General features: G+C 40.2%; 1 protein-coding gene across 1 annotated transcript; it reads right to left on the bottom strand.

The window, feature by feature from the left end:
* Positions 1 to 1577: 1577 nt before the first annotated feature.
* On the bottom strand, positions 1578 to 17573 carry LOC135463618 (bone morphogenetic protein 7-like). The gene is made up of 6 exons (XM_064740954.1): positions 15400 to 17573; positions 6704 to 6890; positions 5642 to 5790; positions 3216 to 3410; positions 2700 to 2770; positions 1578 to 2429 (listed from the first exon to the last, which is right to left on the bottom strand). The coding sequence occupies exons 1-6, from the start codon at positions 15788 to 15790 to the stop codon at positions 2169 to 2171; spliced, it is 1254 nt and encodes a 417-aa protein (XP_064597024.1). The 5' UTR covers positions 15791 to 17573; the 3' UTR covers positions 1578 to 2168.
* Between the last annotated feature and the right edge of the window lie 9762 nt (positions 17574 to 27335).

Below are 27335 nucleotides of genomic sequence, written 5' to 3'. Positions count from 1 at the left end.
GATATTTCTTAACTAGGCGCAAAACAACAGTACAGAAATTTATAGTGTATCAACAACCAAAATGTCTGTGTGGCAGTATTCTGCAATCAGTGCCACTCCACACTTCAGTTCTGAGGAAAAACCTTGTACCCAACAGCACCATGTGTAATCTATAGATCTGTGAGCATCCAGACCGGAAGTCCCGTCAGGGACCTCTGCCAATCAAGGAATCAGAGTGATTTTGCCATGCCTATAACTGGCCACATGACCAACTAGCATAAGGCAAAGTGTTGTGTCTAATAGTCTACGGAAACGCTTCGTACAAGGAGCAGGGTGTCCCAGAAAAAAGGCTTTTTCATGGATGCTTACAGATATACAGGAGGTAATGTTGAATGACCTGTTCCCACAAGAAACAGACAAAACAAACTTTATATAACTTTCTTGAGCATTCAGAAACTAATGTTAATTGCTTCCTCACAAAATGTATTTACTCAATTGCTGCGCCATACTCTTTACTATTTTCGTAAGGATTTGCCTCAAAGTTGCCGATGAGGTGTTTAAAAATTTAAATAGGGAGTACATACACAGAAATTTTTTTTATTAAATTTTAGAAAAGAGAAAGTAAAAAAAAGAGAGCAGCAGTGATCATTAACAGCATAAGATTGTTGCAATATTCTGAAACTAATATAAGTAAGTTGAAATCGCTTACAGTTTATCTACAATGATATTCAGCCACAGTAACTCAAACACGTTTAATAACAGTAATGGACAGTGGTTAAATTCTAACTGTCTCCAGTTCTACATTTAAAACCTCTTTAATTATCTATAAATGCTAACTGTCAATGTACAATACTGGAGCCGGACTAGAGACTTGTACTACGGAGTGAAGTCTGAGGCGAGTAGAAATTAATTGCTGCGCATAGGGGAACGGCCAACGAATGTTGTGGTTTACAGCGGAGGGAAAGGCATTCCACTAGACATAACAGGAACATGGCTCACAAACCACAAGGCGAACTCTCAAGGACGCGCTCTAGTAAGCAGAGCGTTCCCACCAGAATCATTACTCTTTTGGGTCAAACATTTGCAGAAAAGTCGAGCTCGAACTCTCAAGAACATCAACGCCGCACTCTAGTATGCCGAGTGTTCCCATCCGAATCATTATTTTTTATGGAGCAACCATTTGTAGACAACTGGAGCTCAAGTTCCTGATTGCAAAATCACTTCCATCTCGGGACACATGTAGAGTAATGCGAAATCTAAATTATCTGAAGTACCGTACAGTCATAAGAATTTTCGGTACTACTGGTTCATGTGTCCATTCTTTTGTCTAGAAACACTTTGCTGTTTTTGTAGCTCGTTTTATAATTTTGCAAATCTAAAACACGTCCGGTGGCATATAGCACCCGCAAAATATGTCAAGGAACAGATTCACACTGGCGCCGTTCTGGTCCACTTCCTGACTGTCTAAATAAGGACACTCAGACAGTTTTTTCTGTAATTGCGTGATATTCTCCAGTAAGCCCAGATGAGGTGCACCCACCCAGACAATATTCAAAGCAACAAATTCAGGTGGGAACCGTTCTGAAAGCTGCCCTTCTCATAAAGTTTCAAGGAGAGCCGTCGTCTCCTGGTGGTAATAAACACACACAGTCACTTTACTATCTCATTTCCTATTTTGAAAATGTCCCCGGTCACATGCTGTTATGGAGGAAAACTGTCTCAGTGTCCATAATGTGTCCTCATAAATGCTGCTGGCTTTGTAATAAGCAATGAAAGAGCTCAAAGTCCAAACACGACATCTCTCGATCCAAATCCAACATGAATTATAACACAGTTATATCCCTGAAACAATTTAGCAATTTTTCTAAACAAAACACATCGTTGGCCATTGCATCGACTGTTACTGTAAGCATTGCTCATCCGAAGGGTCACTCATATTTCGTTGACATACACAAATCTGCACTGGTACACAATATCCGCAATTCCATAGGCAAAGCATCCCATGACGTATAACGCTAACTGGATTAACACATCCTGTTTTTCAACAAGATATAAATGCCATTAGTACTCCTATAGTCGCATTCCAAAACGTTTGTTTCTTTGTGGTCTCATTTAAGCCGAATGCAGTACACATCTGCGATATTTTTAAAAAATATATACAGTGGAAGGGATTGAAATCAGTGGGATCCTCAATGACATCCGCAAGCCTTCACTGCCATGTTTCGGTATTTCTTTAAAATAACATTGGAATTATCGTCAAAGTACAAAACTGATATGGCACTGAGCTTTGTGGGAGCACAACATGGTTTCGGAACTTTAGTCGGGTTCATCAAATGTACCAGCGTCTGAACTATCGCGTGGTTGGTTGCATTCATATGAGCGCCGAGCGGAAATGAACACTCTCCCTGGCAGTAAAACGCGGCATATCCTTCAGGGGCGATAATCCAATCCTGCAAATAAAGAAGAAGAAATGTTGAATAGTTGAATAAACATAACACGCTTACAAATATTTAATTTTTTTTTTTTACAAAAACCTGCTGGTGATGAAGTAAAACAAACGAAGGCTTAACTCAAAATATATGCTGATGAAACAGAGTCTATGATAATACATGGAAATGTTGGGAAAATAGTGAGAAAAAAACATTTCCCCTCATTTAAAATCACAAAGATCATACAAACGTATGACGTCATGAGGTAAGTTAAGCTTAGATATATCTTACCTGCCAACCAAGATCTTTGAAGCTCACGAATAAAGACCGCCTCTGACATGCTCTTCTGCTGTACTGGGAATCTGTAAGACAACAAACACAGTCTTGTGCTATGGGGTTTAACATTAATGCGCTACTAGGCTTCCACAAAGCGGCTTTAAAGCTTTTGTGTCCGGTGAAGTGTCTAAATCACAATTCAGGCATTCAACCGATTTAAATCAACATCCAGTGTCAAATTCCCAAGGGTGCTTACACCTCCCTTAGATTTTTAGAGCGTTATGTCAACATTCTAGAAATGTACAGTACAGGTTGATTTGCATTAAGAAAGTTTACTCTCTTAATTCCATTCAAATGAGAAAGAGGTTCTGGCTGATGTCATTTTTATCCCAACACAGTTGTCACATAAAGTGTCACCAGGAAAACACAACTCCATTATTATGCGAAACAATAATACAACTGGAATGTTTATATATTGAGAAATGTGTCATCTTGCAACAACTCTATGTATACGGTACGGTCTATACTTACGGTACTGGCCCCATCCCCATGATTCAGCTGCTTCGTCAGCGTACGTCACATCCGTGTTTTGGCGCCGCCTGGCCGCACGAGTTCGACGCATGTGCAGTTCCATCGTTGCCCGGAAAAAGCCCACCATAAAAGCTTGCTTAGCTTCCGGACCTTTTCTCCCAACGATGCCAAATCTCCCAGGATCGATCTCTCTACCTGTGACAGGATGCCAAAAGTTTTAATATACATTTGTTGGATGCTACAAATAGTTTTGGAACAAAAATTTATCGAAAAAAGTATTAAACTTATTAACGGACAATCTTCCATGATTTTTTCATGGAAAATGAAGGAGGAAACTAGACTGAAAGATGGTCGTTATGGCATTTACAATCTTGATCTGATGAAATGTGAAGTAAACTCAAAATCTTTGTTCGCTCAGACAACCTTAAGTGGCATATGAGATTCACAGTATATAACAAGTTGATGATGTAACGTCATCGATAGCACGTGATAAGCCACGTATCCAAATCATAGTTCGAGGCTGTCAACTTTTAAAACAATATCCAGATTCAAATTCTCAAAGATCAGTTTCACTAATAAAATTAGCATCACAATGTAGTGGAAGTTAGTTACTTAGGAACAGAAGCAGAGAGCAGTTTCCACCGTTGTCAGGGAGGCACAAATTTGCATGTGGTTCATGGAAACCATATAAACTACCAGGCAAAAGAAAGGTTTCACCGTATTTTTTGTCATAAAAACAGTAAAAGCGCGGTTCCGGGTTTGAGTCTAAGCAGGACTTAGTGTATGACTGCATCGTTTCCTCTACCAGAACGCATCGTCACGAACGCAGCAATTGGAATTGTGAAATTGCGACCACATGCAAAGCGTCCTTTTGAGGCATGGCTCGTGATGCACGTGCAGTAATGTTGCATAAATACTCTTGCTCGAAAGAGCAGACATTCAGTGACCGAAAAAACACAAACAGTATGCCAAGACAACGCAAGCGCAACGAGACCAGGCCATCGGTATGTCCACCATGGGAGTCTCGCAACGTCACATTGCAAGAACGTTCAACTGCAGCCAAACCACCATCAGGAGGTTGTTGATACGCTATCAGCAGACAGGCCAGACCCAAGACAGACCAAGATCGGGAAGACCGAGGGTAACAACTGCGGCTGAAGATCGCTACATCCGGCAGATCCACCTCCGAAACCGATTCGTCACGGCGACGTCAACAGCGGCGACGGCACTAGGCCATGTCATCAGCCCCAGGACAACACTGCGTCGTCTTCGTTCAGCTGGTTTACGACTTTACCGCCCCTTCCGTGGGATGGCCTTGACCCTTTTACACCGTCAACGCAGATTGCGATGGGCACGTATTGTACGTCGGTGGCAGCGACGTGACTGGGCGAGAGTGCTGTTTACAGACGAGAGCAGGTTCTGTCTATTCAGGAACGATGGCAGAGTTCGAATTTTCCGACGAAGAGGCGAGCGTCTCGCGCCAAACTGCGTAAGAGAGGTTTATCCGTTTGGAGGTGGAGGCGTCATGGTTTGGGGAGGGATTTGTGACCAAATGAAGACGCAGCTGGTTATTGTGCAAGGTAATCTGACTGGCCAGCGATACGTTGATGAGGTACTGAGACCTGTCGTCGTTCCTTTCCTCCAACGACAGCCAAGAGGATCGATCTTGCAACACGACAACGCAAGACCTCACACTGCCCGCATTGTTACAGACTACCTCGAGACCGCAAACGTCATCGTGTTGCCCTGGCCAGCCAACTCAACAGACATGAACCCCACTGAGCATCTCTGGGATCACCTTGACCGCCGTTTGAGACAGCTGGTGCCCCCTCCAACTAACCAACAGGAACTTGAGCAAGCTCTGTTAAACCTATGGAAAGTTATCCCTGTCGACGTCATCCGGCGACTGACGACGTCAATGCGGAGGCGTGTTCTTAGTTGCATTGATGCCTAGGATGGCCACACTCGCTACTGATGACTGTAGTCCTTCATTTCTGTGGATACTGTGACTTTACATGCACTTGCCAGTTAACTTTACATTTTTGTGTAATTTTTTCTTCTGACCCCTTGTCTCTTTCATTGTGTTTTGTGGCCAATTGAATGCCAATATTTTAAAGCCTTTTTGAGAGAATATTTCACAATGATTCTTGTTTATAAACCAATCTTCTTAATTCTTATATCTGCCTTTGTTTTTGTTTTATGGGCTCAAGAAGTGGGTGAAACCTTTCTTGAACATCCTTGAACATACTGGAATGTTTCAATGAATGAAGTATAATATGACGGAGACGGAAATATAGCCTTCAGCTTGACGACGAACTCTTGACTAGCTGAAAATATCACATGAACTAAGACCGTTAACAAGAGGTGGCAGTGATGTAAAGCGAGCGTCTGCAGCGGCACATGCATTCTAAGGGTTATGTGCTCACCGTTGCTACAGATGACCCGGTAGAAGAGTCCCAGGTTTGTCTGAGGGTAGACTGTCCAGGAGTCGGCGGCACGTGTAACGTCCACAGAGATCCACCCCTCAAACTCTGAGTTCACCGTCCTGTTGTACTCACTCTGCAGGTACTTGTCTCTGACAAAGACGAAATAACGGTTTACAGTAACAACACATACAAGAACAAGAACAACAACAGGAAGGTATTAAACTATACCCAAATGTTATGTCAAACAATCAGTTATACCTTCACTGATGTGTCAACATTGCACTACAGAAGAAGCAGTTCGGTGATTATATGAAGATCAGCCATCGATTTTTTGACTTGATTTGTTCTTTAGCTATATGCAATATCTTGGTCAACATGTGCTAGATTCCAAAATATCGCAAAACATTCGGTAACTATACCATACACGTCCACAGTAGCAAGAGCAACCTGTGGTATAACAGTGACTTTTTGTTCGAGTATTTGATTGTGACAGTGGGTATTATTTACTTTTTTTATTGGTCTTTAACCCTGTACAGATAATATGTGCATGGGAAACTTTTATACCTCCTTACAACGCGGTACAATGCTATGTATTTCACGTTTTCACGTACATGCATGCTCATGAAACGCTTAGTTGTAAAAGACTTGGGCATCTTTGTGAAGCGCGTCAGCTTCCTGTTATACCAGTACGGCCGGATATATGGGTAAAGAAAATATGTTCTGTAATATCTATCAAAAATAGAGCCGCATTGCACTGAATATTCCAGACTGCCGACATCCGGGTATTTACGATTTTCACCACGCTTTATTCAAGGTGGTGAAAATATTTTCTAAAGAGCAAGGAGGTTTATATTATTCTGGACATAAGGCTAGAACTGTGCTTTGCCTAAACATGATTACCGATTGTTATTATAAGTCATTGCTAATTTACGCAGGTCTTTCCATGTTAATTTTTAGCTAACTTGCTAGCCACTGCTGCAGGCGAGTGAAGTGTTGTGCGCGATCTAGAATAGCGATTTCATTTTACTATTTCTCAAATGTTTCTAAAACCACACCACTTACTCCGGGTCCGACCCCTGGCGTATCCGGTACACCTCGAGCTGACACTCCCGTCTCCCGATCACGTGATCAGACTTGTCCTTGTATAGCCTCAGCTGAGCGCCGGTTGTGGTCTCTTCCGGTGAGACCTCGCTGAAGTCGAAGTAAAACGTCTTGTCTCGCTCGTGACGAAGAAAGTGAATTTTACCCGCTGAAAAAAACAAGACATAATAGTATATTTTGATCTCAAGCCACATCTTATTATTTATTTATTTATTTATTTGATTGGTGTTTAAACGCCGCACTCAAGAATATTTCACTTATACGACGTCCGTTAAGACTCTTGTAAGAGGAAACCGGGCAGAGCCCGGGAGAAACCCACGTCCATCCATAGATTGCTGGAAGACCTTCCAAAGTATGACGGGAGGGAAAACCAGCATGAGCTGTGACCGCAGTGGTGAGAGACTTATTAAATATGACCATTTGCCATTTATCACACCGTCGTCGCTCCTCTGAATTTACTCTCTATTCCGAAAGTCTTTTATTGTACTGACAGGCTTTCAATTCGACGGTCATTGATGAGAGAAAGAAGGGTTGCGACTTCAAGCCGGGAGCACCTGACGAAGATCGATGGTTTAAATAACTAACTAACTAAATAAACAAACAAATGAGTAAATATTTATTTCTTTGATTGGAGTTTTACGCCGAATATTTCACTTATACGACGGCGGCCACCATTATGGTGCTGGAGGAGGGGAACCGGGAGAAAATAAATGTGTAAATAAGTCAACATGTAAATGTCTATGGATATTTTAACTGCCTAATGAATCCAAAGTGTGTGTGACCATGTTCACAAAAATATGTCGGACTGTTAAAGGTCAAGTAGACAGGCTGAGCATCACGTTTGTAACCAGATAAACTGACACACTGACCCCGTGACATATAACAGGCTTTATTCTTCACTTTCTCATCACTTCGCAGAAGAATGTCTACAATAGTACTTATTTGAATAACGTCTTGTCCCACGACGGCAGCTATGACGTAACGCGATATTAGTTTTTGAGGCGTGAAGCTACGAGAATACTCGCCTACCCATGCGGTATGTAGATCATGTCAAAACAGTGACATTTATATCGGAAGCAAAAGGCGGTGCAACATGGCAGCAGCCTTTAAGAGTCGTTTTTCAGCATAGTTAGAATTTGACAGAACTCGCCGATGCTGTACGTCTGTTGTACATGCACTCTATTAACGTGATTCACGATAGTATAAAACATGTATGTTTTTGACGGACAGGTTGTAAAATGTCTGGGAAAAATCAAGTACAATGAAGAAGTTAAAGCTCTTCTGTCATTTAACAGAAAAAAATGAACGACACGTCGAAGTGCGTCGGATTTGAGTGTCAGATTTGACATGTAAAGTATAACCACGTGCAGGTGTTCGCCATCAGGTGTGACAGGCTGATGTATTTGAAATGAACCGGTTTCGTTGTCAATCATAATGATTATAATTAAATGAAAAAAATTTACACAATGCCTCATTTGTTATGGAATTCTTTTAACAAGCTATGTCAATAAATAGAGGATATTAAGCAACGTTAAGAAAATATACCCTTTAAAAATGAAATTCATACGTAGCACATGGTGGGGACACACGAGTTGCTGAGGTGAATGTCTGAATGGCCGTCTGTTGCTTGTCTTATGATTACAGACATTCTGACTTCTCGTGGTGTAACTTGACTAAAAATAACAGAGTCTTTAAAATAGTTTCTTGTTTTAAACTATAATGCAATGAGCAGTGTGGGTCTTGAAATGGAAGACGAAACCAAAAACATTCCGAACCCAGAGCAGGAAGGAACAAAATAAAAACAAAACAAACAATTCAAAGAAACATATTTTATCATTCTTAAAACTAGCATTCAATTAATCTCTGTGGAATTCTGTATTCTATTACAGATAAATCACCGGCATTACCTTGGAGTACATGGAAGTCATTCAGGACGGGTACATGTGAACTCAATTTAAGTGGATTTAAAGATCCACCTGGGGTCATGTAAAATACTTCTGTTGGATAGTATTTGTAGGACAAAATATTTATTTATTTACTTATATATTTTTTATCTAGCTTATCAGTTAGTAAGGTGATTCGTGTTTTACGCCGTACTCAGGAATGTTAGTGCTTCCGTGAGTCTGTTGGTTAGCGCGCTAGCGCAGCGTAATGACTCAGGAGCTTCTCACCAATGCGGTCGCTGTGAGTTCAAGTCCAGCTCATGCTGGCTTCCTGTCCGGGTGTACGTGGAAAGGTCTGTCATCCATCCACCTGGAGATGGTAGTGGGTTTCCTCTGAGGTGTGCTCGGTTTCCTCCCACTATAATGCTGTCCGCCTTCGTATAAGAGAAATATTCTTGAGTACGGCGTAAAACACCATTCAAATAAATAAATAAATAAATAAATAAATCAAGATTAAACGATGACGGGCTGCATTATGGTGGGGGGAAACCGGGTGAGAGCACGAGGGAAACCCACAACCCATGACCAACGGCAATTTGCCACGTTTTCATTCAGGCCTTAAATTTTGCAAAGAAAACTGGTGGGTAAACCAGGACTATAGCAAAGTATGTTGAGTAATTCAAGGCCACTCACGTCTAATGAATTGTTAGTCACTGTTTTTTTCACCTTCTGATGCTATGGTACTAGAGGGTGTGTAAGGTGCTACTATTTGATAACATTTCCTGCAACTGTTGGAATAAAACCCTAACTGAGATAAATTGACAAGAGGTTGTATTTCACCGGTTAAGTGTAATCATTTACTAACAATCACACTCTCGTCGCTGCTCGGGTTTCACTCTGTATTAGTCTTTCATATGCACGCCAGGCCATAGTGTTTTACTTTATATTAACATATGCATTTAAACCGGTGGTAATGTTTAGGTTAAGAAACTATAACCCGTGATAAGAAATTCTTAGCTCCAACAAGTCAAACAAGCCGTACACAAATCTCGTTTTGTGACAGTTACAGGAACAGGTAAAACAAAAACCTAACTGACGTAAACTGGCAAGAGACCGTATTTGATCGGTTACGTGTGACGCGTTATCACGCTGTCGTCCCGGCTCCGGACTGGTCCCTTTGCACTGTTTTGATTTGATTGTATATTAAATGCGATGATGCCACAACATTTAGATAATTCTGGACCATTGATGTCTAATACATTGACGTCTACCTAACATGATCATTCCATCTTATATTGTTTAAGCCATAGTGGTAAAGGGTGTGTACATTGGTACTATTTACGCATTTACATGAACAGGTAGTACAAAACCCTACTTAAGGTAAATTGCCCAGAGGCCAGTGTGACCATCTGTCAGCTATCACACTGTCGTCGCTGCTCTGGTCTTATTCTTTATTCTGTAAGTCTTTCATTATATTACTCTCTATGCTGTTCTTATATTATGTGGTAGTTCTACAAAAATGGCAGACGAAATACACAGATTAAGCTTTAGGGTTTCCGAACATTACCCAGTCCTCTGTACTGTTGGTATGCCTACTAGCCAAATGCCTCTGTCTGTTTATGTTTACATATACCGAAGTAAGTAAGGTCTATCTTATTCATATCAGTTGTCAGCAGGAAGTCGTTAGTAGAACATTGAAGCTTGAGGCAAAGGGAAGATGGATGGGGCGGTGGAATGGCTTTGTAGGTTGCACTTCTTGCAAGTCGTCTCCCTCATGAACAAGTCGCTGTCATAACCCTCTTTTGTAAGTACGCTTTTTTCTCTATCGAGGGAAATCTTTAAGCACGATGCGTAACGCAAGCAGGACGACTTCCGCACAATCTTCTGGGAAATATTTCACCGATTTAAAGTCTCGGAGAACCTATCTCCCCAGATACCCCCCGGATGATGTAAGTAGACTCGTCCACGAAAACCAGACGGCCTCGATGTTTATCACGTGACCACTAATGGCGCGGGCCGACACGGGGCCATTTGGGAAGACTTATCCATCACAACTTGTAAACAATTTACTCAGCGAGCCAGGTGGCATCAACTCGACTGTTAAACAGAAACAGAGGAAAGACTGGTAGAATGATAGAGATTTGACTGTTTGCCAACACAGATCGCAACCCAGGTATATGGAAACTGCTGGAAATTGTACCAAAGCGGAGTAAATTACATGTACTTAGGGGCGCAACGCAAATCAACTACGGTTGGGTAACACTTTCAACAAACTCCCAATTAACTTTTGCTGATCGTGTAAGGCCGGTCTGCCATTGTGATAATGGACATGCTCGGATAACTTAGAGATGTGATAGTTTCAGCACCCGGTGAATGCTCTGCTCTATATATCGGTTAATTTTGCAACGTCCTACATGGTTCCGTTTTACAACGTCCTATATGGTTCCGTCCTGCAATGTTTTTCTTTGCACGTTTGGTACACACTTATCAGAATGGAGGTATCGTTTCATTGAATAGTCAACAAAGCCACGAATGTCGGCACATGCAACGAATGGGGTATACATCTGTTGTTTTTCTCTGATATGGAAGACAAACATATTGCGGTTGGTAGACATTCAACAAGTTCTGTTTTGTATCGTCCTATGGTTTTGCAACGTGCTATATGGTTCTATTTTACAACGTGCTATATGGTTCTATTTTGCAACGTGCTATATGGTTATATTTTGCAACGTGCTATATGGTTCTATTTTGCAACGCTCTCTGGTTTTATTTCCAATAGTATATGTTTTTCTTTTCTGTTGTGGTGTCATATTCCTTCATTTTCATACTGTTACATATTGCATAAACGAATGCACACTATAAAAATACCACTGGAATTCATCTGACCGGAACGTCCATTTTGGTTGACATACGAATGTCTGTTCTAACACCTAAATTCATTATTGTTTCAGGAATTGTAATTAAAAAGAACTAATTTACTTGATTTGATTGACGTTACACTGTTTTATCCACAGTGTGTTAACTATCTGCTAATTTCACATCATGGGCATCACCACGTCTCACAGACACACTTTCTGCGCAATTAGCGTCACTAATCCACCAGTTTTACTTTAAGAGATAAGGTTTTAAAGACATCTTCTGAGGAATAGTTGTTTGCTCCATCTGGGTACTCTTATTTCTTCCATGCATAAACATATAGTTCAGTTCGTATTCAATCAAACTGATGATATAATTAAACGTAAAGGTGGATAAAACATAAAACGTAAATCAAGCCCTAGAATTTGGTCTTTTCAGCTAACAAATGTGTTCAGCCTGGATTTTGATCATATTTATATTTTTAATACATTTATAAATATTATAACAATTCAGATTGAATGCATATGTTTGAATATAACCAACAAAATTCACATTTAATAAATTTGTTAGACATGCATGATATCCTTATGGAGAACATTATAATGCTAAGACGATATATACCAAAAGGTGGTCCCAAATACCCACCATACAAAAATGTTTTCATTGATCGTATATGGAAATAAGTTCATCTTTTCATCTGATTTTGGCATCATTTTTATGGTTTAACATGCATGAGCGAAGACATGCATTAGGAAGAATATAACAATAATGGAATTGCAGAAATGAAGAGAGTGTTCAACCGAGTTGGTTTACTGCTGCTTAACGCCGTTCTCTCCAATTGTTCACTTATACGATAGCCATCAGGTTTATGAGTGGAGAAAACCGCTGACATACAGGCAATTTACTGACGAACTTTCCCACATGTGACGTACAGATACGCAAACTGGTGAAAGACAATTAACCGGAAAAATGGCATATGAGCATCTTCGACTGCTTTTAGTAATTTAACGATGAGATCTCCCAGGTTGGTTTTGAACCCGCAATAATAGGTTTAGCCAGTGGAGGGTGTCTTTATGTAAGACATGTATTAACATGGGGCAGATGGGGAAAACTGGAAATAAGACAGGTTGATTTCATAATCTGGCTAAAATCTATAGCTAGAACAGAGATCCAAAACATGCCGGTAACCACTTATGCAGCTTGTGGAGTCACTAAGCTGACAAGTTTCTCTGTACCAAATAAATGTCTCGTTTCTTTTCAAAGAAGACGTATTACGTGTCGTTAAGTTGGCAGGAAATGCCACTGCCGAAGCAGTAACTGATGTTATCTAATACCTATAACAGAATGTGGGACGAGTTTAAATGAAAAAACCAGCCCTTTGTGTTATATGGAAGCCGCTTCTGTCTACACACACGCCCAGGCATTCACAGTGACCGCGAAATACGCTCTATAGCTCCAGCTTTACAGCTTATGAAAGAGTGTACTTAAAAGCTGGATCTGGAGAAAAGCCGGTAAGGAACTCCGTTAAAAAGCTTTCAATGAGATCCGCGCTCCCTCTTTTTATGTGACCGCAAGTGGAATATTTACTGTCACTTTTGTTGCCAGTACTTCAATTACTTTAGCCTACAAGAGCTTTTTTCTTGTGGGGAATCTTAATATTTACACAGAAAAAGGAGTTTTTATCCCCCTGAAAAGAATGCTCCCAGCTAAAGATCTGCAAAGAACAATAAAAAAGTCGTTCCTATGCACTTAGCCAATCATCGACTGGTAGACAAGCCACATCCATTACATAAAAGAGTAGACGTCAAATTAGAATGGCGTATAGCATGTATAACAGGCAGCTATTTCTTGGGTGGGGAAATCTTAGACATGTTCTTAAATCAGAAGATCATTTGGTGCCGATTCCACAAAGCCATTTAAATCTTCTTCACAACACATAAGTTTTGGCAGTAGAAGTTGAAATTTTGACACATTTGTCCTCAGATAATATTGAGGAGGTGGACAAAATTTTAATTACAAAAGCCGAAAAATGAGCTTTAATACTGCAATTCAAATTCTGGCTTAGTTGTGAGAAATGGCTTTGAGGAATCGGCCCCAGGTACCTTGCGATGGGTAATGGTTTCTTCCGAGCTGTAATACAACTCTAATATTATTATGATGAAATAATTGTATTTCATTTGGAATATACCATTTGGTAAAAACTCAGTAACCAGTGGTTTCGTCAAGGAATTTAGGTGCTGACTTAGTTAGGCGTAAAGTGCGCATGTTTTTCTTCGCACAAAAATTACATCACACTTATCAAACATGGCGTATAGTTTTATATGGTAGTCGACAAAGCCATAGAATTAGGTAGACGCAGCGAATTGGATGGCGGTTAGTAGACACCCATCAAATTGCGTTATAATCGGAACAGCCATGGTGTTTGGTAGACCATACAGCCGGTTAGTTTGCCATAAAGTGTAATCTGACATATTGCACAGCTAAGACATTATGAAAACACTCAGCAAAATGGGCGTAAAGTTTTTGTCACAACCTTGCAGGATGTATTTGACGTGACAGTTTTTTGTTCCGCCCTGCACTGCGCCCGCTGCCTCGTATGAGAATTTCGAGAGAAAGAATGCTGTGCCTAACCCAGAAACTTATCTTAAAATCTGTTATAAAATAATAACCTGCCAAGTGACCGCGGAACATTACTTCTAAACGTTCATAGTAAATAAACTTTTAATGATAGAAGCTCGTGATTCAATTGTTTTGTTCATAACAGATTCCAAAATAAAACATATGCGATACAACTGTTCTTTTTACATTAACCAATTTTTTTTTACTTTACACAAAACTACTGAAGCATTAAACACCTAAAACTTGACTGAATTAACCGATTGGAAAAATAAATTTAATTAAGATGTTAATTAAATCTTCTCGTGAAAAGGCCAAAACATTCTTCACTGAATTGTTTCACTGTAATTGTAAAATGTAATTGTAAAATGTAACATACATGAGCCGAGTGGTCCACATTAGATATGGCTCAAATATTCATTGATTAGTAGTCCGCAAGAGTAGTTTACTCTCCTATATGTTGGATATCCAACAAAAAAGTTTATCTATTTATTTATTTATTTATTTATTTATTTATTTATATATTTGATCCGTGTTTTCCGCCGTACTCAAGAATACCTCATTTATACGACGGCGACCAGCATTATGGTGGGAGGAAACCGAGCAGAGCCCGGGGAAAACACACGACCACCCGCAATATTCCATCAGACCTTCCCATGCCAACGAAAGAATGTCTTGGTTTAGTGCACATAGCGACAGACCATAACACTATCTCAACAAACCAGATTAAACCCCCTGCCATTAGCAAGTAACTCTTTTCATAAAGGCGATATGTACACCCTATTGCACATAAGGACTTTCACCCTAACTCAAAGACAATGCGAATATAATATTGATGGAACGCCTGTGATCTGGTATATTGTGATCTGATATTGAAGGATCATTTAAAAAGGTTACATACCCGCAGATTTTTGGGAAATAATCCACATTCGCTTGTATTAAAATCCAATTTTCTGTATTTACCAAGAATTGCATTTCAGTATATATCAGGCTCGTACCTGTACTATCTGTACAATGATCATGAAGTTTGAAACGGTAACACGTGCAAAATAGGTAACAATCGGCTGATATGTTTTGAAAGGTAATTATTAGGGCTATTATTCTAAAATAATGTGTAGAAATCGATCAGATTTGCCCTGATCGATTTTCTTTGCCCAAAATCTACGGTATAGAATTTTTAAAAACAAAGACATAAATATCAGAACACATCTTTGACATCTTGTATGTCACTAACGTAGTATTTCAGCATACCTAAATCTAGCACATTCTGCTTTGGCGTCACAACTATTACGTCATACGTACCGTGATTGACAAAACTCATGATGACGTCAGAGGTGTTGATTTCTGGCAGCAGCGCCACGGTGGCATTCGGACTGGGAATAAAATGGAGGGGATCATCTTCGGCTTGCTGGAGAGACCGGTATAAATCCAACATGTACTTCGGTGCCGACAAGTCAATTCCTAAAGAGTTCGGCTTCGGCCGATGATGTAGGCCGAGAAGTGTGAGAATTTCCTGCTGCATTTCCCGCCTCTCACGCCCGGGAAGTCGGTTGACGACAACCGTCTGTTGGAGTCCGTTGTCCGCATAAAACCCGCTGGATCTGGCGGTAGGTGCCACAGAGGCTAAAAACATAAGGATTATTCCCAGTATATTCCGGGCACCAAACTTATCACAACACTTCACAGACGCCATTGTTGTTGAGCTTGGATGGCGAAAGTCCACTTTTCTTTAAATTAACGACAGAAAAAAGAATCACCACATCTATTCGTTGTTTCGTTGTTGTCAAAAAATACAAAGCCAATTTACGTTGTTTCAATAAGATTTAGACGACTGTTCCACATAATTACGGTACACGTGTAATGTTTCGCTGAAAAATGGTAAATTTTTAAAGTGTTAACACTTCAGTCACAAGAATTTGGTACACTCCTTCCGCTAGCTTTAATGTTGGAAATCAGTATGCAGATTCGTCACAAATCTGAACCAATTCGCTCAGCAAAAATCCAGGTTATCCTTCAGCGCTTGCAGTTGTAACCCTCGGCACACCCTATTTAAGCCGGTCGGGCTGTCCAGGTAAGCTTTCCCCTATGGACGGCGGGAGTCAAAGCACGGCCGACTATGATGTGAGCTTCCCCAGCAATGATCACGCGTTCCCCCCTACAGTTTTAAAGGCTTGTGCACTCGGTGTCCGTTGCTCTTGTGGTCCGTATTCCTGGCGTCCGCTTTAAAACGGCCTCTAATCAGCACTGTGTTTAGAAAGAGAGATAGGTTCGTCCAGCTTGTACACTGATCAAACAAAGCACCAGGCGAGCTGAGAAGCCTTTAGATTGCCACCGTATTACATATTTCACCAATCGCCAGTAGCCTTCATGCAAACCACATACCATTACACGCTATTTGACCCTCTACACTGGTCGTGCAGGTACAGGCTATTAAAACGGCAAAGAAGTAAACAACAACGGTTATTGCACAATCAAACACAAATGATTTGGTCTGAGACAAAAAACATGGAGCACTAGAATTTGTTCTCAGAAGACAAAGTAGTTGACACACGAGCATAAATAACGGTAAATATTCCGGTTTTGCAGCGGACTTGTGTCAACGATGTGTCCCGCGGGCTGAAAATTAGGCTCAAAATGCAAGCCCTCTGGGCCCACAGAGACAAGCGCCTGGATGTCAATATACGGCGTTGTTGTTGTCTCGCTGTTCACCCGATCCTATGTAGAAACAGTACTCCACAGATATTGTACACTGATCGTTGTTTAAAATCAACAAACGCTGCTATCGGGTTGAATCTATGTCATGGTACGCTAGGCCAAAATCACTCCGCGTGCTCTCTCATTCAGAATAGGCCGTTGTCCAGTGCTCACATCAAGTAACAATGTCGAGCGCAAGTCTCCACCACACCCCCGGTTGAAATTTTAAACAATGCCCTGTGCCAGTTGAGAGTAGAACAGCGGGGCGGATTTGCCAGGCACGTACGACCTTATCTCCGTGTTTGTTATGCATGGCTTCCCATATCAGGGTTTTTTTTCTGTGTGCTCAGTCCGCACTTCAAAACCGAGTTTGTTTAACGTCGTGTTTCTTGTTCACCCTCCCTTCTCGGAATCGTGGAAATAACAACGGCTGAAAGTGAACCTGTCTTTACCTAGCCCAGGGCAACATCGTAGTGTGCATCTCGTCTGCTTTAGTTACCCTTAGCACTCTCCCTCTCTCTCCGAAATCAAAGGCACAGTCGGACGGTATGCAGGATACAACTTCACCGAAGACAGTGTATAAAAACCGCAGACTTCTGCTTTGTGAGAAGACAAGTCAAACGAGAGATGAGCCGTCTTGTAAAAGTGGACTCGACTTCACAGCCCTCGGGCTACGGACTCATTTTTATCTCGGATAACACTGTAATCTACTTAGAATCCGAGCCATGAGCTTTACAATGGCTCTGCCTCGTTCTTGATGTCTAACCTCAGTTGGTTATCTACGGTGGGCGGTTTGTGACATTATTCAAGCTTAATTTGTATGACCACTAACGGTGAAAATTAAATCCTAAAAGGGTGACCAGTAAAGTGCAAGTTGTGGGCTGTATATTGCCTTTTGGATGTGGTATGGTGGTCCATTGGTGACAAAATCCAGTTGGACGTTGTTTCCGTGTAACGACTGAGTTTGTTTTACATCAGTATACTTGAAATTTTCACCTTTGTGTCTATTTATTTATATTATTTGTGTTTTACGCCGTACTCCAGAATATTTCACTTATACGTTAGCATTATCGTGGGAGCAAACCGGGCAGAGCTCATTGGAAGGGTACAGAGTAACCTCATAACATTTCTACAGTCCAGTGTGAAGCCTATTGTCCATTAAACAATGAAAAACGTACAATCATTACTGGGGTTTACAATCAATGGATTTTTCGTGAAAAATATTTTCACTCTTTACAGTTGGTGCAATCTGAAAAATCAGTGGAAGGTATAGGTTAATACATTATGGAATGATTTACATAACTCATGTCATAATTACGAATTCGATTTCTTTTCGAACATTATCTTATGCTTATTTTTTTTGTCATTTACCGTGTTTCCAAAGACAACGAACATCGATGTAATCATATGTTTCCGCAATAAGAAAATTTAATTGAATGACCAAACCATAAAATGTCTTTACTGGACAGCTTATGAGTTTCATGTGGGATATCACAGAAAGCAATTTTTTTATATATACAACACACATCCAGCGATAAAGGTTATTAGTCGTGTTAATCCGCGGATGGTAGTGGATTTTCCCTAGACTTTGTGCGGTTTTCTCCCACCATAATGCTGGTCGGCGTCCTATAAGTTGAATTCTTGAAGATGGCGTAAATTAATACATATCATTCGTTGTTCCGTTTGCTAAGCCACGGCCGGCTAGTAGCAACTATCTATCCTTTTGTAAATTGACGCTAAAGTGTTTTTTTTTTCGAAAATTGTATACAGTACGCTAGATCGACCATTCCGTAATTCAGCATATTTAACATCTGACATATATAATGCGTATGGTGGGTTGTTTAGAACATAAATTTTGATATAACATATATACATAAATAAATCACATACTGTAGACTATTTTTAAAACCTTTTACGCCTTACGGCTTTAATCTGTGCTGTCAGTTTGTAGCCAGATTGATGCAGACGGGTAAAACGTGAAATTTCAATATGGGCTTCCGTAGATTTCGTTGTTTGCACGGCTTTAGCATACGTTTTGTACGGCCCACTTAAGAATTGATTTGTTTACGTTAGGCCTATCTGGTTGACGACTAGAGTATATACATCAACTCGCGCTCTCGGCTCGTGAATTGAGAGTTTCCGTACACGCAGTGCCTTGAAAGTGAAGTAGAATCAATATGGAGAGTTGATGAAGAGCAGAAACAGTTTGTAATTGAAACCCATTTCCGCTCAGTTTAAATGCATAACTTACGTCAGTCGGCACATATGCCATGTCGCTGCTTTGATGTTACTCTCTGTGCTGTAAGGGCATTATTATATTATATTGCTGTATAAAACATTCTGCTGGTCGACTAAGCATCTCCGAGGTATGGCCCCGTTGTTACACTGTTTTTATGTTACTGTATGTCGTTTTGAGTAATTCTAGACCCGTGATGTCTAATAAAATGCATACCGGCATATATAATCTGATAAAATCTTTGCCCAGTTTTTACCTACTTAAGCCATAATGCAAGAGGGCGTGTAATTTGCTACCATTTAAACATTTACATGAACAGCTAGAATAAAACCTTCACTGAGGTAAATTGACAAGAGGCCGTATTTCACCGGTTACGTGGGACCATCTGACGGTATCACACTGTCGTCGCTGTTCTGACTTTACTCTCCAAGCTGTACACTGAGAGGTTAGAGCAAGGAAACAGGACTGGTTGGCGAAGTGTCAGTATATTTTGACCGGGTGGGGTGTCATGTCTGGTGTCTTCAGCGTATAGCTACAGTGGTGGAAGCACTTTTGCGGCTTGAATTCAGTATATGTACACACACCTAAGGACTCCTCGTTGTAGTATGACTGACAATATGACAAAACCGCATTGATGCTATAATTGCAATTTATCAAACATCACTGGTATGGTCTGCTATAATTGCAATTTATTAAACATCACTGGTCTGGAATGACGCAAAATGTTGTGTTGCCATTACATTTCATAATGATCTTATTTGAGTATTTAACAGGCACCTGCTTTACTCTGGGCATGCAGTGTAATTGAAGAAGGCGTTAAAATCGAGATAAATAAATAAGTAAATAAATAAATGATTATGCAACTAACAGATATTCAACAGACTGCGCAGTAATATTTCACAAGTCATTTTATACCATAATTTTGAATAATTCATTCTGTGTTTTAGTCCATTTTGTCGGCGTTCATATTCACGGGCGGAGGGAAAGCCGACGCTGCGCGGACAAGAAGTGGAATCGAACTCTAGTGCTCAAAGGTTAGTGGTCTGACATGAGGCAGCCTTAAATCATTTCTAGTTTTAATGCCAATCAAATATTAATTGTTCTGTGTCCGTATTCGACAATTGTAGTTTAGTTATTATATCAACGAAGCCCGAAATTCTTGCATAAGTGCTAATTTTCTCTTTGCCATTTTTCAAAACACTGTGCTGACTGGTCCTATCGTATCGTTGAATTCGACTAATCCGTTGAAAATAAATCAGGATGACGTGTCTTTTCGCTTGTTCAGTTATATACAAAACGTGCTGGAGTAGGGTTTGTTCTACATACATTCTGTAAGCCGCACCCTGTGAACGTGGTTTTAATACTGGACCGAAAATGAAGTCCTTTTTCCTACGTAGATAGCCAAACGGTGAATATATTCATCTGCGGCACCTTGCCTGTATTTATCACCTTTTCTTCTGACTGCCTTTTCTTCTGAGAACTTACACCCTCCAACTCATACGGAAAGCTTAGTTTACAACCCAGGAAATTCCGTCTAATTATCATCTCCTTTAACTCAGTTTGACAGGCCACATGTGGGCCTCACCCCTCTCTATTAGCACTTAAATCCCCAGGGAGAGGCTTAACTAGCGCTGTTGCCCCTCAGATCTGAGCACACAGGAGCAAAGGCGTGTTTGTCATGGGTCATCAGTGAAACCGACGCCGTCTGCGTTGATAGACTTATCATTCACGAAAGGCAGCTTCAAATGAAGTGTAGTTTTGTATACTTCGAATCTCACGGCATGTAGAATTAATGGTCTAATTTATGACCCAAGACAACACACGGAACACAAGGCCTCCATGAAAAAGGGATCTTTTTTGCTTTTGTCTCGGATAGAGACCATGTAAATTTCAGCCATCTACACTCACTTATATTTATTTAAAATAGCCTTAATGTAGTGAAAAGAGAAAAAAACAGCAAAAACAAAAAAACAGAAAAAAAACAACAAAAAACCCCCAAAACAAACAGATTTGCCCATTTTCATTATCATATTTAAAGGATTATAATAAGCACTTATGTCAATGAACTGAACTGTTCCATTGTTTCTACGAGTAGGAGTCGTTTCAGTCAATATTCAAAATGAAAGTTGAAGCCGTCATATATAAATGTCATAGCCCAGTATACTTATCTACATACATTATCTAAGCTGGTCTAGACGACCGGTAGTCATTGGTCGTGCATAAAGTATATGAAATGTTTATGAAATGATCAAAAAGCAAGAAATATTTCGGACATGTGCCCTTCAGAAATCCATGAGGTTTCTAAACAAACTCAGCGTCATGAGAATGCTTTCAATTCATCCGTAAAATACCGAACCTTACCGAAGACTGACATGAGGTCAGTCAAGAGCAGGCGACCCCCAAAGACGCAGCTGTAATTTCCAGCCGGCGACAGTTTTATTGGGAACGCCTGTTTGATGTTTATCAGCATCAGTATTTGAAGCTTTGTGTTTAACCACCGGTTAATGTAAACACACTGTAATCCATACCTTTCACAAGGAATGTCGGCAGTCGACAGGGCGAAATCTGAACCCTCAGTGGTAAATGATATCCGCTAATTTAGTCCTTTAAGTTTCGGGGGGAATATTTGAAGGTTTGTTTGATGAGCACGAATGTTAGAGAACGGAGTATGTGGTGTGCGGGTGTGGGGGTGGTGTGCTTGAGAGTTTAGAGGGTCTTTGAGGGCTTTTTGAACAAATCATGTAGCAGTGGTCTTGTCGAGTACATGTGTTCCAGGTTATGAAATGGTTTGCGCATGCGCAGACTGTATGTCTGACTAGGTTTCTCAGAGGTCTTAACAGTTTAAATACAGGTGAAGCCTTATCAGTTTTTCCTTTCCATGCCCTCTTTTATATAATAACATGTCATCAGCAAGTATATTCACGACGCCTTCATTACTGTACAATGTCGTGCCCGTGATGTCTGAGTTGTTATGTAATTACGACCAAAGCCTGTGAAAACCAATTGTGTCCACATTTTCAACTTTCACTGCCAAAAACTACGCACTGTGAAGAGGGTTCAAAATTTTGACTTAAGTCAACGTTGGTTTTGTTGAATCCGCCCCTGATGTATAGGTGTATAGAGGCATAAACAGCAGGACGGAAGTAATGAGTACCCCTGATGGCGGCTAGGCATCATAGCAACTTCACAAGAGAAAACCTTCCTCTGATGCCTGTGTCTTTTTTTATATAACAGCGTGACAGGAAAAAACATGCCCGTAATGTCCGGGACTTTATATAGCGTGGAGACAGGAAAAAGCCATGGTCGAGATATCCGGGCCTAAACATGGAAATATGACAGGATAAAACTATGCCCGTAATGTCCGGGTTTTATATAGCAGCGTGACAGGAGAAAACCTTGCCCGTACAATTTCTGGGTCTTTATATAACAGCGTGACAGGAGAAAGCCATGCCCGTCTAATGTCCGGGTCTGTATACAGCACAGTGACAGAAGAAAACCTTGCCCGCACAATGTCTTTATATAACAGCGTGACAGGAGAAAGCCATGCTCGTCTAATGCCTGGGTCTGTATATAGCACAGTGACAGGAGAAAACCATGCCAGTACAATGTCTGGGTCTTTATATAGCACAGTGACTGGAGAAGGCATGCCCGTCTAATGTCTGGGTCTTTATATAACAGCGTGTTAGGAGAAAGCCATGCCCGTTTAATGTCCGGGTCTGTATATATAGCAGTGTGAGGGAGAAAGCCATGCCTGTACAATGTCTGGGTCTATACAGCAGCGTGACAGGAGAAAGCCATGCCCGTGTAATTTCCAGGTCTGTGTATAGCACAGTGACAGGAGAAAGCCATGCCTGTCTAATACCCGGGTCTGTATATAGCACAGTGACAGGAGAAAACCATGCCCGTACAATGTCTGGGTCTGTTTATAGCAGTGTGATAGAAGAAAGGCATGTCCGTAATGTCCACAACTTTATGCAGCAAGAAGATAGGAAAAAAACTGGTCTTGAGATATCCGGGTCTAAATATGGAAACATGACGGGAGGAAAAACATGCCGGCTACGTCGTGTTCTTTATATAGCAGCGTGATAGGAGAAATCCGCGCCCCTATAATATGTCCGGGTCTTTATATGTCGGCGTGACAGGAGAGAATCATGCCCGTATAACGTCTGGGTCTGTATATAGCAGCCTGACGGGAGAAAATGATGGCGAATGATGTCCGGGTCTTTATATAGTAGCCTGACAGGAGAAAACTATGCCCGTATGAATTCCGGGTCTTTATATAGCCATACCCATGCTGTCCGGGTAGTTATAATGAAACACGAGAGGGGAAAAAAAAGATGTCCGTAATGTCCGGGTTTTAATATAGCAGCGTGACAAAAGAAAAAACACACCCATGATGTCCGGGTGTGAATACGGTAGGATGGCAGGAGAGAGCATGTCAGTAATGTTAGGAATTTTATGTAGCAGCGAGACCGGGGGAAAAAACGTGCTCGTTATACCTGTACAAAAATATGGAAACATGACAGGAGAAAACCATGCCCGTATAATGTCCGGGATATCCGGTAATGTAGCAGGAAGATAAGAGAAAATCATAACCTTGATTTCCCGTAGGCAACATCCGATGAGGTGTGTTAACACTTTAATAAATGCAAGGTAAAATATTATAAGCAAAAAAAAAACAAAACAAAAAAAAAACTCAAACACTCTCAATGCTTTGTTTCTAACAACCTACAATTGATAACTAAGGACCTGGTATATGGTTTAATATTTCATCTTTATTTGAAAACAAGTCTGAAGAAGAATTTCAACAATAACGTGATGTTTTTTGTACAAGTTTGATGGCGATGATACAATATCATTATCTAATTCACAGGGTCACTTAACCTGAGTTATTGCCCGTATTGGCCCTATGCTCCGCTCGTAACTCTATCGGGTCTTTCCGCCGTTCTTCGGTAAAACCGATTTTACAGTTTACCTTGTCTTCTCAATCGCACCGATGCTTGTAAATTTTGATGCACCAAGACAGTCATTTGGTTTGTGTCATTCCGCTAAGGTAAGGTTGAGAGGAATTATTTCGTCTTGTACGCAAACACACGAGGAGTTCCGACTGGTCTCACGATGATAGCATTTCCTTTTAAACTGGCGTCTTTAAGATATCACGAAAGTAACATATTATTAACATTATCCGTCAAACTTTAAATCGAGCTCTTCAAAGTAATCATTCTGATTAGAGATTTTCATACAGCTCAATGTCTAACATAGAGAGTGTATACTGATTCTAACATAGAGAGTGTATACAGCGCATGCGCAGCTCTGAACGCTCGCTTTACAACACTTTACAACACTGACCCTTGGATGAGCCTCACTACTTGCGTCATCGCACGGAACTATAATCAGCATGATCAACAAAATTGTTTCAGGTGTAGTTAGAATCATTCTGTGCATAACTTAAACTGAAGAGGAAGCATGTATATCAAGAATTAACAGAAACAAAGACTGAAGCGGACTTTTTGTGTTTTATGACGTCACTTCACGTTTTGTCCCCGTGATCCCAGTGACCTGTGCTTTGTTCACGATTTTTGTACAAAATTTGCTAGTGGTGGCAGTGATGTAAACGGACTTTGAAAGCGGCGTGTAGAGTGGGGGTGGGTTGGGTGTGGGAGTGGGCGATATACCGAAAAATTGGCAGCGTGGTGTTTGGAATGGTACATTATACAGAGAACTGCAGCTAACGCTAAGCAAAACAGATAGGATGAGTAAAACAACTTTACCACCAAATAAGGTAGACATAAGTCACATAGCAAGTTTTAATTACAGATTTACCTCCCCTGAACGGAAACTGAGTTTTGAATTCGAACTCTTTTATCGGTAAAGGTTCAAGTGTACGGTGTGACCTGTTAGAAATGTTGTGCATTTATGTTTTGATTACATTTACCACCACGTGGACTTCTGAAAAAGCTCTCTGGTGTCGAAGAACAATGCTAAAATTAAGGAACTGGGTGTTTCTAATCTAAAGTCATTCCTGAAAGAAAGAGGTGTCATTTGTGCCTACGGAACATGGTGAGACGGAATACCAGTGATTTAATTTGACAAAGGCTACCCAAAATTTTTGAGAAGTCAAATGATACATCAGAACTTTTTTTCACCTTTGGCAATAAAAGAGTTCCATCTCAAAACTCCTATGCTGTCTATTTTATAATAGTGTTCGACGCACCACTCTGTCTAGTAAAAGATTTGTTAAGGAGAACACACAGAAGTTTAAGAAAATCTGAGAAAAAAATGGCCTACCAAGAAGAGATACATACATGTTCAGGACACTACATAAACTCGCGACACTGGTATTTCTTTATCTTTTTACTGAATGTAAATCTTGCTGAAGTTTTTAAGCGTTAACATTGATGCCTTATAGTCAGATAGACCTTTAAAAAACAATGTTAGAAGCATAGATTTTGTTTTAAGTAAGAGTGGGGCAAAATTACAATCTATTTGAACATCTGTGACAAATATCAGCATTTTGTTTATGATATCTTTGGTATGTAGACAACATTTTTGTAACTGATCTTATTAAACGTCAAAAAAACGATATATATATATGTTGTTATGTTGTCAATCCTGAACTTTTAGGCAAACCAAAAAATTGAATTTAAGTCATAAAATTTGAAGCACGCGTGCCTAGTTATTATCAGTGTTGTGCTTCAACTGTTAAATCTTAAGAAAAATGAAAAAAATCTTAAAGAAAAATGTAGATAAAAAGAATTTGAATCATTTTGGATATATTAGTCCTCAAATTTGGAGAAGTTGAGTGAAAATTATTAAATAATGTTTTTGTCTGCGAATAACAAGAAAATGTCAGGATCGTGTGATTTCGCTTCTTATAAACGTTATGCGTGAGATTAAATAAAATCCTTCATGCGGTGATCTTGTTGTCATGGTGATCTTAATTATAACAGAAAATAATAAAGCAAGAACATAGTTTTTACAATACTTACTAGTGTTTCGTAAAGAATGGACATTCATTATTTGCGCTTGAAAAGCATTTAAAATGTTTAGCTTTGGCACAGAACGTAATACAGGTAAACGACATTTATTTAACATATGTGCATTTAATTAGAGAATCTCTTTAATTGAAGACCAAAGAAAATTTCATGTTGACTCAGTATTTCGGCTCATTTGTTGTTGTATATTGCACAGGAACAGCACTCTTCTGATTGTAGCCGAATAAACTAGTCGAAATATTGAGTCAACTTAAAATTTTTTTCGCTCTTCGGAGTATCAGTTGCATTATATTATGCCAAGTGTGTCAGTGAGTTTGCTGGACATAGATTGGCTTGAGAGAAAATAGTGCTACATCCAGAAAATTCGCATCGATATAGAACAACTCATAGAGCACACTCATAGTGCGACAAACTCATAGCTGACCAATATCACCGTACACATACCCGTTTCCTTCACATATAAATTCGTTCCCATAACAAACATTAAACCTTATATCTGTATGCTTGTTTCATCATTAGGTAACAACTGGAAATATGAAAGACAAAAAACCTGGCTAACACACCAGGTGCGGTGATACAGAATGTAGTAATGTGCATATTTAATACTGATTCTTAAAAAAATTGAGACACTTCTCTTTTTTGTCTCGTATATTGTAACAAAGTGGAAAATGTCATTGTGAATGTACAATATGCGGAACAGTTGGAACAGTTTTTAACGACACATGGGAAGATCACGTGGTCTAAGTATACATCAGCGCCCTCTGGCAAACCCTGGCTCGTGGCTCTATCACTGGAAGAGTTATCTCCCCTTCACAGTTGCAGACATAGTTGGACATGGTCAAGGAGAAGGCGTATAAAGTGTCTGTGAGACACCCACCATTGCGCTTTCATACAACCAGTACCTTTCCTCACCTGAGTTTAACACAAGCAAACTATGCAAATACCGAATTGTATATATTGGTTTTAAAGGGTTTATTAGATGAAAAAATATTAAATAGAAAAAATTCTCAACGTAATCGGGCAATTCAGATTCAAATCTCATTCAGTACTTAATCTAATGGCTTTCTTCTAATGCCTCTTTGAACTTGGAACCTGAACAATAACATCGTCTGATAATATCACATGTGAGCGACGTCTTTGCCACTCGAAGTGACGTAATATAGTGCCAACCATTCACGCATACTTCATCGACTCTCAAGTTCTTATTACATTTAATCACACTTTTCCCCATTGTCTCTGTGCAGTTAGGTATTACACCAAATAGATGACGCTTTACTTAATGAGTAGGCTCATCAGCCGTTCTTTTTTTGGAG

This window comes from Liolophura sinensis, chromosome 3 (assembly GCF_032854445.1).
Source record: "Liolophura sinensis isolate JHLJ2023 chromosome 3, CUHK_Ljap_v2, whole genome shotgun sequence".
Classification (NCBI taxonomy): Eukaryota; Metazoa; Mollusca; class Polyplacophora; order Chitonida; family Chitonidae; genus Liolophura; species Liolophura sinensis.
This window is presented reverse-complemented; position numbering and strand designations above follow the sequence as displayed.

Coding starts and splice junctions, on each gene's coding strand:
- LOC135463618 (XM_064740954.1), bottom strand. CDS start 15,790: ATGGCGTCTGTGAAGTGTTGTGATAAGTTTGGTGCCCGGAATATACTG. Junction 6,891..15,399: donor CATGAGTTTTGTCAATCACG/GTACGTATGACG, acceptor TGTTTTTTTCAG/CGGGTAAAATTCACTTTCTT. Junction 5,791..6,703: donor CGCCAGGGGTCGGACCCGGA/GTAAGTGGTGTG, acceptor CGTCTTTGTCAG/AGACAAGTACCTGCAGAGTG.